The sequence below is a fragment of the Asterias rubens genome, chromosome 10 (assembly GCF_902459465.1).
Source record: "Asterias rubens chromosome 10, eAstRub1.3, whole genome shotgun sequence".
NCBI classification, from domain to species: Eukaryota; Metazoa; Echinodermata; class Asteroidea; order Forcipulatida; family Asteriidae; genus Asterias; species Asterias rubens.
The window spans coordinates 16,236,261-16,251,017 of record NC_047071.1 but is presented as its reverse complement, the minus strand read 5'-3'; the positions used below and the strand labels follow the sequence as shown (position 1 = coordinate 16,251,017).

Sequence of the window (14,757 nt, the reverse complement as noted above, 5' to 3'; positions counted from 1 at the left end):
TTAAAAATTCTCCGCTTGCAGAACATTAGACACTGATTTGTAGGTGGTTGTCTTGGACTCGCCGTGTGTGTGCGTACATGAGGTAGCGTTCATTGCTTTCCTTAATTGTGCTAATTTGCTTCTCGCTTTTTGTATCCCCGGCCTGTAATTACTAGGGGGTGCATGGATGGAGATGGAAATCGCCCGTAGTGTTGTCGTCGGAGGATGTTCTATGTTGATGAGGACCATGACGACGTTAATGATGCCGATGACGACAGTGGTGACCCCTTCGTGCACTTCATGACCTCGTTCTCGTTGATGACAAGTAGTCTACACTGGTTACCCGAGCGGTAGCTCTCCCTCTGTGTGTATGCACAGGGTTTTAACTCGCACACACACACTGTAACTTCACACTATACCCTAGATATACCCACCCGGGCGACTCCACCATCACCATGCAGAAGGCTGTACGTTACGAGGAATCCCAACTTCTGCAGCTTGCCACAAGGGCCAAGACGGACCACATGATCGCCGGTACACTGCAGAAAAAGAGCTCCGACACGGTCAAGTGGAAACAGCGTTTCTTTGCCCTGTATCAAAATCTACTTTTTTACTTTGAGAGCGACACCTCCCAGAGACCTGTTGGATGGATCTTCTTGGAGGGGTGTTACTGCGAGAGGTTGGCGTCCACCAGGAACAGCAAGGAGGAAAACAAGGTATGTGCTAGACGGCTATGTTTGTTTACGAAAATATTTGATTTTTTGTTCTTTTTCAGCAGTAATTTTTAAAAAAGGGATGGGTTAATGCCTTCTCTACACCAGTTTATGAAAGGGTAAAACTTAAATGCTATTCTTGTTTGGGAAGAAATTTGTAAAGAACTATGCAAAACTGCTTACTGACTAAAATGACTTATAATTTGCATGTTTTGACCCTATCAGAGACTTTGTCTAAAACTAAGTTACAACTCAAAATCAGCTTATTATGGATGTGGAATGAATATATTCATGAGTTAGTTTACAGCCAATGTAAAAAAAATTAGAATTTTTTAAAAATGTCTGTATTCTAAACTACATTGCATATAGGGTAGTAATTATTTTACTTTGCGTGCTGTTTTAACTCCAATAAATGAGTACAATTTTTTTCAAATCAAACTCATCTGTTTCAAAACAAGCAACCCCAGTGAGAACAGTATGTAGAATGTTTCAATGGTTTTTTTTTATGAAGAAGTCATGACGTAAAAAATACCCCCCAAAAAAATAGGTAACTTTATATATTGCCCTTTAATCGAGCTCATTCTTGACTTTACATGCTGGTGCAATACTGACTTAATTGCATTTGAGACGGAGTTCAAGTTGACATCAATACACATCAATATATGGTTATGAATAATAAAACAAAAAAGGTAATCATTATGAAGGGCATGTACCCGTGATGTAGTGCAATTGAGTAGACTGGTGATTTTACATAATCATGCAGATTGGAGAGGTCAAATTGTACAAGGTGAATTACAGCGACTGTATTTATGCAGTCAATCGGGCGAGTGATACAGTCAATTCGAGAGAGTTACTGGTACAATATTGCACACGTAGTTCACCAATCATAAAATATTACTCTCTGAATTCCACCGGAAATTTACGAGTTTGGGCTTACTCTTCCTTGCGGATGCCACTTTCAGGCCTGTATGCTTTGTTTTTGAAAGGGCAAGGTTTTTTTTCCTTGGTAAAGGGCACCCTTAGTTCCAGAGAGTTATTACTGGACGATATGGCACACGTAGTTCACCAATCATAAAGCGGATGCCACTTTAGTTGCAGGCCTGTATGCTTCGTTTTTGAAAGGGCAAGGGCACCAAGGCATTTTCTCCTTGGTAAAGGGCACCCTATGAGGAAATTGTAAATTTCTACAGGAGCATTTCAAGGGCACCAAGGCAATGACCAGGGGGCATGGAGGTATCGCCTTCGTTACCTCTCTGACTTTATGCAACTAGTGCTAGGCGAATAGTGAAATTTGGTGTTCGGTTGACCGCTGGCCAACTATCCGAAATTAACGAGATATTCAAATATTTTTTCCCACCGCTAGAGGGCGCTATTAAAAAAAAGGCGCTGTTCGTTTGTGAATGAGATCTTATGGGCGGATTGATATTAGTTATAGACAGTGTCATAAAAATAACCAAATCTAATTTAAATTTGGCGATATGCTTTTTCTTTTGATCGTGATTGACTGTACGTGAAGGAAAACTTTCGTCATCTTTGAACAAATTATGTCAGAAATGTCATTGTTTTAACTCTTCACGGAGGTGAGCATAGTTAAATACTTAATTTATGCTGTTTTATGCTGTCTTAATAGAAGTTTCAAAAGGGTTCAGACCAAACATTCCTATCAGTTGTCGCCCCGACAATCGCGGATAATAGGAATATCCGGTTACTTGGTTGTAATTACAGGACTATCCGGTTTATTAGGTATTCGCGCCCCTTGCAGATACGGATAGGAAAACCTATTCGCCATTAACCGGATATTCGAATTATTCGCCCAGGCCTATATGCAACCCATATTAGTTTTGGATCGTAATTAGGAGGTTTTCTGCGTTCTAAGGCTTGATGTTAAGACTGGACCGAAGGCTGTTGTAGCTAGAGATTTCAGCATCGGGCCATTCAACTTATGATGGGACAAGCCCAATGGTCATTGTGTTTTTCAATTGAATATTAAAAATACCTCAATGTGTAATATCTTCAACAGCCTTCAACAGCAATAAATGATGTTCAAGTATTGACTCTAAGTCTGATATTATCTCGTTCAATATGAAAGATTAGATAAATCTTCCTACATGTATGTCAGAGAGCTTGTTCAAACAAAAACAGTCTATACGTTTTAAAACTGTGTCATTCTAATTTTGGTCTTTCAAAACAATTCTGGCCCAGTAAACATTTTTAGCTTCAAGCACAGTGCAGTCCTGTGTTTTTTTCCCCCAAAATACCAGCCCTTTGTTCTTACAATAATTTTTGTTTAACCCTATTTCATGAATCAATAATATAACATTTATTTCCACATTCACATGGAGGCATCATCCTAAAAGCCGAGGGGCGTGTAGTGGATGTGCCCAGTACAACACTACAAAACAAAACAGGATAACAGCACTAAATGGACTGAATCAACTGAATTACACATTTTTTGGGGGGGGTGGACATCTTTTTTTAAATTTGAGTGGGAAATGCAAACGGAAAATTGGCATGACAGGCCACCACACTTGTGCCCCCCCCCCCTAAAATTTAACCTTAGTTCCTTCGCTGTTACCTACTATAGGAAGTCTGTTAACTGTGTGCACTGTGCATGGCAGCGATGGTGAAAGAGAAATGCAAACAGAAACCTGGCCAGAAAGCCGAACCCCCCCCCCCCAAAAAAAAAAAAAAAAATGGTGCACTAACTAGTGCCCCCCTCCCCTAAAATTCTAGTTTCGGCTCCCCTACCTGCATACATGTACCTTCCATGAAACTGTTTTGGAAGCTGGTTGACAGTGTGACAGTGCATTGCAGCGATGTTTGTAAATTGCATACAAAGTGAGCGAGGGGAAACTGTTTAATAGCTATACAGCCGTCACACAGTGTGTGTACATGTGACAGGGATCAATAGGGGTGCAGATCTACCACTTGACAATCACCGTGCTAGATGGGGACCACAGGGTTCAAGTCCCACTTGGGTCGTGGGGATAGATCGTGCTGTCAATGTTTGGACATGTATTGCCTGGGACGGTTATGAGGTCCCTGGATGACAAACTATGAGCAGGTACAGCAAACAAATGCAGCTGAGGGTGGAACTGCAAAATTGTCTGCTTTTAAAGGGAAAATATACCTCAAGGTAAATTGGAATCGTTTGGTTGTTTTATTCCGGGATATAAATATACAATTAAATTAACCTCTGAAAATTTCACAACAAAAGATGGACTGCATTTTTGAGGTACAAACTGTATCGCCGAATATATCCGGAGCAATGTCCACACAGGACAGAAGAACTCAAAAATGGAATACACATTCTGAGAGTCGTTAATTTTTTTTGATTCAAATTTTTGGGAATAGAGTTGTATTTTTCTATAACCACATAATGGTTTGAATGATATCATTTGTAAATGATTTGAATGCTTTGTACTATCGAAAAGAGCCATAGGCTTCTATTCAAGTCAGCTTTTTATTGCCATTAATTTTATGAGTGACTACCAATCATATACAATTCCATTTAACTATTTGGTTTGTTTGATCTAAAAACACAGAGTATGTTCTTTTTACGGTCCTGAGTCAAAGTCCTGTAATTTTATTTTGAAGGATTTAAGGTTGTTAAAGGAACACGTTGCCTTGGATCGGTCAAGTTGGTCTTTTAAAAGTGTTTTTAACAGTTTTTTATAAAATGCATATGGGTAGAAAGAAGTTGTAAAAGTAGAATACAATGATCCACACAAACATGCCTTGAAATTGCACCTCGACGACTAACATGGTCGGCCATTTATGGGAGTCAAATTTTCCATAAATGGCCGACCGTGTTAGTTCACACAGTAAAAGGAAAACCACGCAATTTCGAGGCAAATTTGTGTGGATCATTGTATTCTACTTTTAAACCATCTTTCCAACCATTATGCATTTTATAAAAAAAGCAGTTAAAAATGCATTTTATAAACCAACTCGTCCGATCCAAGGCAACGTGTTCCTTTAAAGGTCTGGGGTTTTTTCTCACTGTTTTCTTGTATTGTTTAAGCTTGCATAAATTGTCCAGCCCATATATTCTTTTCAAATGATTTTAATCGTCGCCAGGATATTTAAAAGACGGGTCAGGTGGGCCTTCATCCATCAGACCAAAGAAGACCCTAACCTGCTACTTATTTTTCAGTATTATTTACCTAGCTGTTAAATCACACCAATGGCTTACGCAGATTCTGAAAATATGCAGTGTATCAGCTTCATTAGACAGTTAGGATGTCTCTGTCTGTATGCGTAGTTATGCATGCGAACAGGTTGCCACCACTTAATGAGTGCAAAGAATCACTTGTACCAACATACACACCGGTCTTCATTAATTACTGTCGCCAACTGTATGTTTCCTCCTCGTTATCCTCTTACATGGTGTGATTGCCACGAGCAAAGATATCCAGTCTCCCTCAGTCTCTTCACACTTAAAGGCACTGGACACTTCTCAAAATAAATTGGTAATTACTCAGAATAAATTGTTAGCTAAACAAAATTACTTAGTAACGAGCAATGGAGAGTTGTTGATAGTATAAAGGATTGTGAGAGACAGCTCCCTCTGAAGTAAAGTGGTTTGTTTTTGAGAATTGGATGAGGTAATTTCTCACTCAAATTATAAAATTTTTAAGCACACAAATTTGTGCAACAAGGGTGTTTTTTTCTGTCATCATTCTCCTGCAACTTTAATGACCAATTGAGTCCACATTTTCACATAATTTGTTATTCTTGCATGTGTTTGGATACTGGTTGAAGACAACAAATCTGCTTCCATGGTAACACACAAAGGATTTGAGGCAAGGTAACGTGTATGCGGGGTAAATTTTTGAGTATCAAATAAAGAGGGAAAAAAATAAAATAGGCATATCTGAAGGCATTAAAAAAATTGCCTGTGTCACCAAAAAAAATTATAACTGGAGAGGACAAGCAAGTTGTAAATAGACAACAGGTATCAACATGCAGAAATAAAAACAACATCAGCAACAACCAACAGATATTCTTTTCCAGACAATGTGTCTACTTCACCATCACTCAAAATTTATGCATTGATTCTCCCTGTTTGAATTTCACACTCGCTGAAAATACTCTGGCGCATTGTGCAGCGAATTTCACACCTCATGTCTACCTCACTTGAGATCTGCATTATGCAAATTCCAAAGCAATACGAGACCCTTTTCCCCTTTTTTTTTCCAGTATACATGTACAATATGATGGATCACGGACACTTCACAATTTAGTCAATATTATTGGGCTTCAATATTGATCAATAAAATAATATCAAAATTCCAGCACAGTGTATATTGAGTTAATGAAATCGTTGTCCGTTTGAATTTACCAAACCCAGATGCTTTGTTGAGAATGCCAGACTCTTCTGTTTTGGTTGAGCAAATTTAGTGGGGTTTTTTCGCCCCTGTAAAATAACTGTCTCATATTTTGCATTTATTATGAATATAATCAAGCAGTGAATATGCTGTCTGTTTACAAATGAACCGGTAAACTGTATTTTTAGCATGACTGCCCGAAGGGTGTTTTGGGATAGACTATAGAGTTTAAGAGTAAAGAGAGATTTTGATCAGATAGTAAAACTGGAGACTTCGAGATAGGATACAGCCTTGACGTCATATGGCAATTGGCATTTACATTTGGCGTTTTCTTCCTCTGTTTCTTCTTCTTGGGGGAAAGGAAGGGGTACAAGGAACCAGAAGGGGTACAGAGATAATTTGGGGGATTTTTAATTTTGATCAGTTAAGTACAAAAACATTCATTTGCGCATTGTTATCTTAATAACTGCGTGTAGATGGCAAACGAAATAATATGTAATTTGTTTTTTTGGGGTTAAACAAAGAATTGACTAGAGTGGGATTCGAACCAACGACCTCCGGATTAACGTGCTGGCGCTCTACCAACTGAGCTATCTAGCCCTATATTGGCGGTGTCCCTATTTTGTCAATATCTTTGTTTGGTTTTATTAGTTTTATCAAAATATTTATTTTATCAAAAACAAAATTATGTGTTGGGTTTTTTTTCCCCCCTATTTTCTCATACCTGTTAGTAGGAGTTAACCACAGTTGGCTTTCAATAAATAAAAAAGTGTATGAGATGCAATCAAGCAAAAACAAGCAAAAGATTTTATTTTATTTTTTTTATTTTTATATTAGGCCTAAATGCCAAAATACATCTTATTTTATAATGGCAACTTCCTTCCCGATGCTGAAACAGCAAGAATGGATTAAAGTTAGCATTTAAAGCCATTGGACACTTTCTGAACAGAACAAAAATTAAAAGTTCACCGATTTACAAATAACTTACAGGGTTTACAGAAGGTAATGGTGAAAGACTTCCCTTGAAATATTATTCCATGAAATGCTTTACTTTTTGAGAAAACTTTCAAACAATTATCAATTCTCGATATCGAGAATAACGGATTTATTTTTTACGTGCGTAAACAAGGGTTGGTTTTCCCGTTATTTTCTCCCGACTCCGATGACCGATTGAGCCTAAATTTTCACAGGTTTGTTATTTTATATATAATTGTGATACACGAAGTGTGGGCCTTTGGACAATACTGTTAACCGCTGTTGTGCGATTGCTTTAAAGAAAATGTGGTGAATTATGTTTTATAATAAACTCAACTTTGAACCCCTTTTTTCTCAGTTTCATTCTCTCGCCCCTCTTGGTTCTTCTACTTTCACAACTTTTCAACCAAAGGTGGTACAAATTTAAATGACGTGGATCGACAAACGACCCTTTTTGCTTGATTTGAACTGGTTTGAATAGCTTGAAGCTATCGCAGTACGAAAGCATCATTGGAGAAGGTTTTCCCTGACTTCAGTTCAAACATGTGCTCTCTTTTTCAGTTTTTGGAAATCATTGTTTAATTTGAAAGGACTTGACTGTAGTTTTCCCTAAGTAAAGGGCAACTCCGTTTAGTTTTCCATGAGTAAAGGGTAACTCCGTTTAATTTCCCTGAGTAAAGGGCAACTCCGTTTGTAAATAAGGAAGTCAGATTCAGATTCTGAAAAAGGACCACCAAGGCAAACATTACACCAGGGGTCAATGTTGGTTTATGGCCTCTGTGAGGTACAGTTTTCCTTGAAAAAAAAACCCTCTTTCTTGAATGTATGTGAAGGCCCTCCTTAAAGACAGTGGACACTATTGGTAATTGTCAAAAACTAGTCTTCACAGTTGGTGTATCTCAACATGTGCATGGAATAATAAACCTGTGAAAATTTGAGCTCAATCGGTCATTGAGATATTAATGAAAGAAAAAAACACCCTTGTTGCACCATGGTCACACGAAGTTGTGTGCTTTCAGATGCTTGATTTCGAGACCTCAAATACTAAACTTGAGGTCTCGAAATCAAATTTGTGGAAAATTACTTCTTTCTCGAAAACTATGTCACTTCAGAGGGAGCTGTTTCGCACAATGTTTTATACTACCAATCTCTCCCCATTACTCATAATCAAGAAAGGTTTTATGACAATAATTATTTTGATTTTGAGTAATAACCAATAGTGTCCATTGCCTTTAAATTTTAAAAAGGCAGTCACTAAACACATTTTCATTTGTTTTATTTGGCCTAAGGCTGCCCTACATTGATATGGAGAGAGCGGTGATTATTATTATTATTATTATTATTATTATTATTATTATTATTATTATTATTATTATTATTATTATTATTATTATTATTATTATTATTATTATTATTATTATTATTATTATTATTATTATTATTATTATTATTATTATTATTATTATTATTATTATTATTATTATTATTATTATTTATTCGGCCAGTGTCAAAAACAAATACATACAATTAAAACAAAGGATAATAAGACTTCAAAAAAGGTAACTTAAATACAGGGTAACTAGAGGAGCGGGATTAGACAAAAGGGTACAGGACAGGTACGGGATGTGGAGGAAGGAATCAAGCTATTTATAAGCTGATTTAGAATTAAATCATTCCAGACCTAAAGAGCAGGTGGTTATCTCAATTATTGAACAAGTTCACGCAGTTTCTGGGTCACAAGTCGCTTATTTTCGTGGAGCAAATTAATTAGCGTGCAGTGTGTCTGTACAGTGTGTTGAGAGGTCCTCATGTTTACATAATATCTACATGTACAATGTAACAGAACAAAAATAAATAATTTGGGGTGGAGCAAAGATGAATGGACTATTGAGTAGGACTTGACCCTGGCCTCTGGGTTCATGTGCTGGTGCTCTAATAAATGAGTGATTTAACCCTAATGTTGGGGGTCGAGCTATTATATATGTTGTCAATATCTTTGTTGTGTGGGTGCCAGTCAGAAGCCACGTAGCTGTAGTACAATGAATAGCCAGAGATCACACTTGAGTTTACAATACAACCTGCGAAGCGACAGCAAAGGAATCACCTTTTAAAAGAAGATGCAATTTTATTATTTCAAATATCGTTATCAAGTAATAAACTGCCAGGGAAACTGAGAGGTTGATTTGTAACCAATTTCAGTTTGAACACTGAAAAATTTACCAAAGAGCGGGACCAGAACCTGTGACCTCCGGATTGACGTGCCTGAAAAAAAAAATGTTCTTTTGTCCAGCCCCCATCCCCTCCCCAATAATTTTAATTAGTCATGCCTAGTGTTTAACCACTCTGTGCTGTAAAAAGCCTACAATTGCACCACAAATAAGGCCAAACACACCATTCTTTATTATTATTATTATCATTTATGAAATTGTATACTCACATGTGCAATGGCACTAAAACAATTTGCAATATTTAAGTAAACAGTCAGTCATTGTTAAGTGCTGTGAAAAATTTTTTCCCAATCTGTACTTTGGACCCAGTATAATTATACCGCATGATTGATTGGTAACTATTTTAAATTGAACATACTGTAGGAAGTGGTTTCATACAGCTATTTTACATAGAAAATCATTTTGGCTTGAACAGGTTTTTGTGCACTGAAATGCTAATATTTATTGGAAAATTTTCATTTTGGAGTATCAAGTGAGTTACATTTTTTTTAGCCATTTGCTATGCTATTGAGGACAATTGTTAAGTGGAACATATTATTATTAAGCCTTACGATACAGACAACAAGTAATTATTTTGTTCACAGTATTGGAACATTTGTTCAAGTGGTCATACAGTTACAATATCTGAAGGGCTTTGTGCAATGTGTGCAAATAATTAAGAGGGAATAATTATCCAAACCATATTACTTCAAAGGGAATTCGTTCTTATAATAGTTTATTCTATTCAACAGCGGTAGTGCTTATGGTTAAGGTTAGAATTTTTAATTTTTTTTTATCTGAGTATGTGTATCCCTCAAAAAGAAACCTGAATATGCCATTTTAAAGGAAGATTACAGAATTGGTTTTTGCTAAGCACTTTATGTAATCCATCATAAACATAAACTGACAAACCTGTAGAAGTTTTGATCGACCATCTGGGTCTCGAGAGAATACTGAAAAACCGATTACAAATTTTGCATTGCATCGATGCCAAACAAAAATGAATAAAAACGCTTACTGAGCGATTAACTCCAAACGCGAAATTAGATTATTAATTTTATTTCTCAGCAAATATGAAATTTCAGACAGAAATATTTAAAGGGATGTTTTCTGCTATCATCATCATTAGACCGTGTAAGTTTTATGTAAATCTGTGATCTTCACAATTTTTGTTTCTTACCAATTCTGTTAAGTTCCTTTAAAGCCATTGGACACTTATGGAACAGAATATTTTTTTTTCACAGATTTACAAATAACTTACAGGGTTAACAGAAGGTAATGGTGAAAGACTTCTCTTGAAATATTATTCCATGAAATGCTTTACTTTTTGAGAAAGCATTAAAACAATATCAATTCTCGATTTCAAGAATTACGGATTTATTTTAAACACATGTCATGACACGGCGAAACGTGCGAAAACAGGGGTGGGTTTTCCCGTTATGTTTCCCGACTCCGATGACCAATTGAGCCTAAATTTTCACAGGTTTGGTATTTTAGTTGTGATACAGGAAGTGTGGGCCTTGGACAATACTGTTTACCGAAAGTGTCCAACAGCTTTAAAAGAATTCTCTGCTTATTGTTCACAAAACAAAAATGTTGAATTTTTAACGTAATCTTTAATGAAGGATAAACACCAATCAGCGCCCAGCACTAAAACTGTATTTAAAAAACTAAAGGTTAATTTTTGCCTTTAAAAAAATAACTGAAACAGCAACAGTTTTTACAAACGAATGTACATGTATATGATATTGTGTAAACTTCCCCTTCAAAGGTAGCTTTAAAGGGAAGCAACTCTATAATAAAAAAAGAGGTTGGGGAAAAAAAAGGTGGGGAATTCCAATTTGAACTAGAATAGTCATTTTTTGTTCTACTGTTCCGCAACATATATGATCTCTGTTTATTCAGCTCATTTTTTAATTGTTGAGTTTGACTTCAGTCCTGGGCCCAACTTCATAAAGCTTTTAAATGGTAAGCAAATTTTTGTGCTGATAGTAGTAAAAAAGTATGTGTAAAGTATAAAGTATTTCACAACTTCTCAGTTAGCAGAAAATTTCTAGGTAGGTATGCATCTTCACCATGTTGCTTTGTTACAACGTACACCACTCGAGTGCTTCCCGCTGGCAAGCCCAACATGTACCCTTGCTTACGGTAAACAGCTTAAATAGAAATTCTGCTAGGGGACGCTTTGTAAGCACAAAATGGCTGCTTACATGTTTTATGCAATTGGGCCCTGCACTTACATGATCTAAACTCATCAACCTCAGACAAAGGTAATTGACTTTGATCCCCCATCAAGTGCAATTATGTCATCATTTATCCAAACCTGATTCTAACAATATTGTCATGTTAGATTACATTCAAAGAAAGAGTTTGTTGTTTCAAAGCCAAAGCTAAATATGTTATTTTCCGCATGTGTCACGGTTCCTGTTCAGATTGTGAGACTTACTATCCTGTTGATGAAAACAAAATTGTTTGAGTATTTTTTTGTGTTTGTCTTCCTCATTTGATGAAGAGATACCCTTGTTTCTGTTTTTCATGACAATTAAAATTAGGTTTTGTGTAAGTTAACTGTAGTTTACATTCCATACTATCTGTTCATCTGAGTGTCATGGCCGAGCGGTCAAGCACACTGGACACTGAACAAGCACACTGAAGCTCCAGTATTTCTGATCGGCAGAGAGTGGGGGTTCAAGCCCTGGTCTTGACCTTGTGTCCTTCATAATCATATGAGCAAATCTTTCGGGCTTTTAAAAGTAAGCAGACACAAACTTGCTTAGTATTCAGCTACTTTTTACCCTTGTTGGCCCAGGACACGATGTTTGCTAATACGGATGGTAATATTTGCCAGGCTCGACAAAAATGAGTCACTTGTCGCACAACCCACTTTCCAGTATAGGGCTGTGGAGTGATGGGAACATTATTTTTTTTTTTTTTTTAATGTGGTTTTATGCTTCTTTAGGGTCTATATTTTCACATTTTCTGAAGGAAAAAAAACTTTATTTATGATCGATAAAGGTGAGTAAAACATGTACATTTTGTTCATACCCTCCCTAGACATCAATAGTTGAAGTTCTCATGAAACGGGCTGTTTCCCCAGTAAGGTTTTTTTCTTTCTTCAAACTATGACATAATCTATTTTTTAAAAGGTCATAACTTTTGAACCAAACATCATACAAGTGTGTAAGATATGTCCAAATGAAGCTTGTTGTATGCTCTTTTTCAGCCATGTATAAAACCCAATAAGTCAATTGTCCCCCTTGTGACTAATTTTTGTAGAGCACATTACATTACTTCTCAGGATTTTGTATCCAATTCAACCAACTAAGCCTGTAGCTTTAAAACAATAAATACTTTGATTTACACCCGTATACACAGACGCAACACTAAGTCTAAAGTACTCACTTTTTTTTTTTTAAATACATTTATTAGATTGGTTCTTCTTTAAATCCCCTGCTTTTAATTCTTCTTCTTATAAGACCTGCATCCTGTTTTCATCCAGGGTTTGTTTTATTGACGTCATAACACAAACAACGACTGGTGTCATTAGTTTGTTTGCTTCATTTCACCAATCATCTGATCCCTAAATTTTTCTTCCCGACAAAACAATATTGTAATTTCTTCCGGGGCTGCGTGTACAGGCCTGTACTCTATTCGTTATTATTCATGGATCATACATGTACAATGAGGAATCTGGAAGACATAATTGTGTGTTGTTGTTGGGTTTTTTCTTTGAGACAAACGATTTTTACACAGGGTAGAGCTTCAGAGATTATCCAAAATCTTTTTAAAATGTGATGAATTTTTTTTTAATCCATGGAATTTGTGTAAGTTGTCATTGCATCCTATTGCTATGATTGATATTTCAGTGTCATCCTGTCATCTTAGAGATATTAAATTTGAAACTGCTTAAATTGTCTTGGTAAACAAGTTGATACAATCGCTTTATTAAAAATAATTCAACAGTGACTTTCAGATCTGATGTTTGAAAACAGTGAAAACAGTGATTGGTACTTTTACTATTGCCTTTTGACTTTCATGACTGATTGTTTCTCACAATGTTTTATACCTTCAACCTCTCCCCATTACTCGTTACCAAAAAAGGTTTTATGCTATAAATAAATATTTTGAGTAATTACCAATAGTGTTCACTTCCTTTAAAACAAAGATCTTTAACCCAAAATTTGCAGAAAAACTGACAGTATTCTGGGTACATGAGAAATGTACTTCTTGCTATTTTACAAGGAATACGGTCTCCAATTCTCGGCTGCAGTACTTTTACTCAAAGTGTGCAAAATTGGTTGAAAAATTAACCCGTGCCCTTTTTAGACACGTACACAGCACAGTAGCAAGGACATAGATGCATTAACTTATAAGAAATGGCAGCGGTACATGTACCTGATGTTTAGAATTTATGTCTGATCAGCTCATCCATTCCATTAGTTGATGAATGCTCTGTGCGTTGGGAAATCCAGAGTGTTTGACTGCACGTCTTACTTTATCATCAATTTGCATTGAAGATGCTTCAGTCAGTTAATTTGACGCCGAGTTGTGTTTTCTGCTACTCCATGACTATTTTAATGCAACAGAAGCGGATATTTTGACTTGTGCAGCAATCTTTTCTTTAACTGCGATGCAAAAATAACATTTTATTTTAACTGTTTTCTCTGCTGGTTCAGGGTTCTTTGAAATAGGCCCAAACATTTAATTCTTGTATTTATGTGAGATGTTGTAAAAACCATACAGCCATACATGTATATATCCACAATTTTTACTCTTTTTCAATTCCCGATCATGTAGGCCCCCCTATGTATTTATATATTTAATGTTTTTAAGAGGTTTATCCTTTTCGTCCAAATTATTAGTAATTTTTATTTTGTATGTGAATTGCCAAATAAATGACAATATTAATAATAATAGTTTTTTGGGGGCATTGTTTAGCCTTTAAGGTTGGGTCATACAATAGTCAATAATCCACCAATTTAATCTAATTCACAAATTTTGTTTGTCACCCTCAAGAAAATCAGCAATTATTTTTTTTAAAGTTTATAAGACCGAACATGTAGGTCAGAAGATAAAATTGTCCCCCACTTTTTCTTTCATGCTGGATTCTATAAACTGTTTTAAATGGTTTCTTCACCTGTAGGTAGTAATGGTCCAATAAATCTATAATGTCAAAAGGGCCTTTTTAAAACCATTATACACTTTCGGCACAAAAAAAACCCCAAAACTTCACAGATTTACAAATAACTTACAGGGTTTACAGAAGGTAATGGTGAAAGACTTCTCTTGAAATACTATTCCATGAACTGCTTTAATTTTTGAGAAAACATTAAAACAATTATCAATTCTCGTTGTCAAGAATTACAGATTTTGTTGAACACATGTCATGACACGGCGAAACGTGCGGAAACAAGGGTGGGTTTTCCCCGTTATTTTCTCCCAACTCCGATGACCGATTGAGCCTAAATTTTCACAGGTTTGTTATTTTTTATATCAGTTGTGATACACGAAGTGAGGGCCTTTGGACAATACTGTTTACCGAAAGTGTCCAAT

The 14,757-nt window shown here is 36.1% G+C and overlaps 1 protein-coding gene across 4 annotated transcripts in view; it reads left to right on the top strand.

Annotated features, from left to right (window-relative positions):
- Positions 1–14,757, top strand: part of LOC117295309 (ras-specific guanine nucleotide-releasing factor 2-like) — a 95,669-nt gene that overhangs the window by 7,509 nt on the left and 73,403 nt on the right. For all 4 annotated transcript variants that reach the window (XR_004519676.1, XM_033777869.1, XM_033777868.1 and 1 more), the window contains exon 2: positions 156–695. Coding sequence is in view for 3 of the 4 variants with exons in the window: in XM_033777869.1 (XP_033633760.1) it covers positions 435–695 (261 nt within the window). In the remaining variant the exon portion in view is untranslated. The remainder of the gene's footprint in view (positions 1–155; positions 696–14,757) is intronic.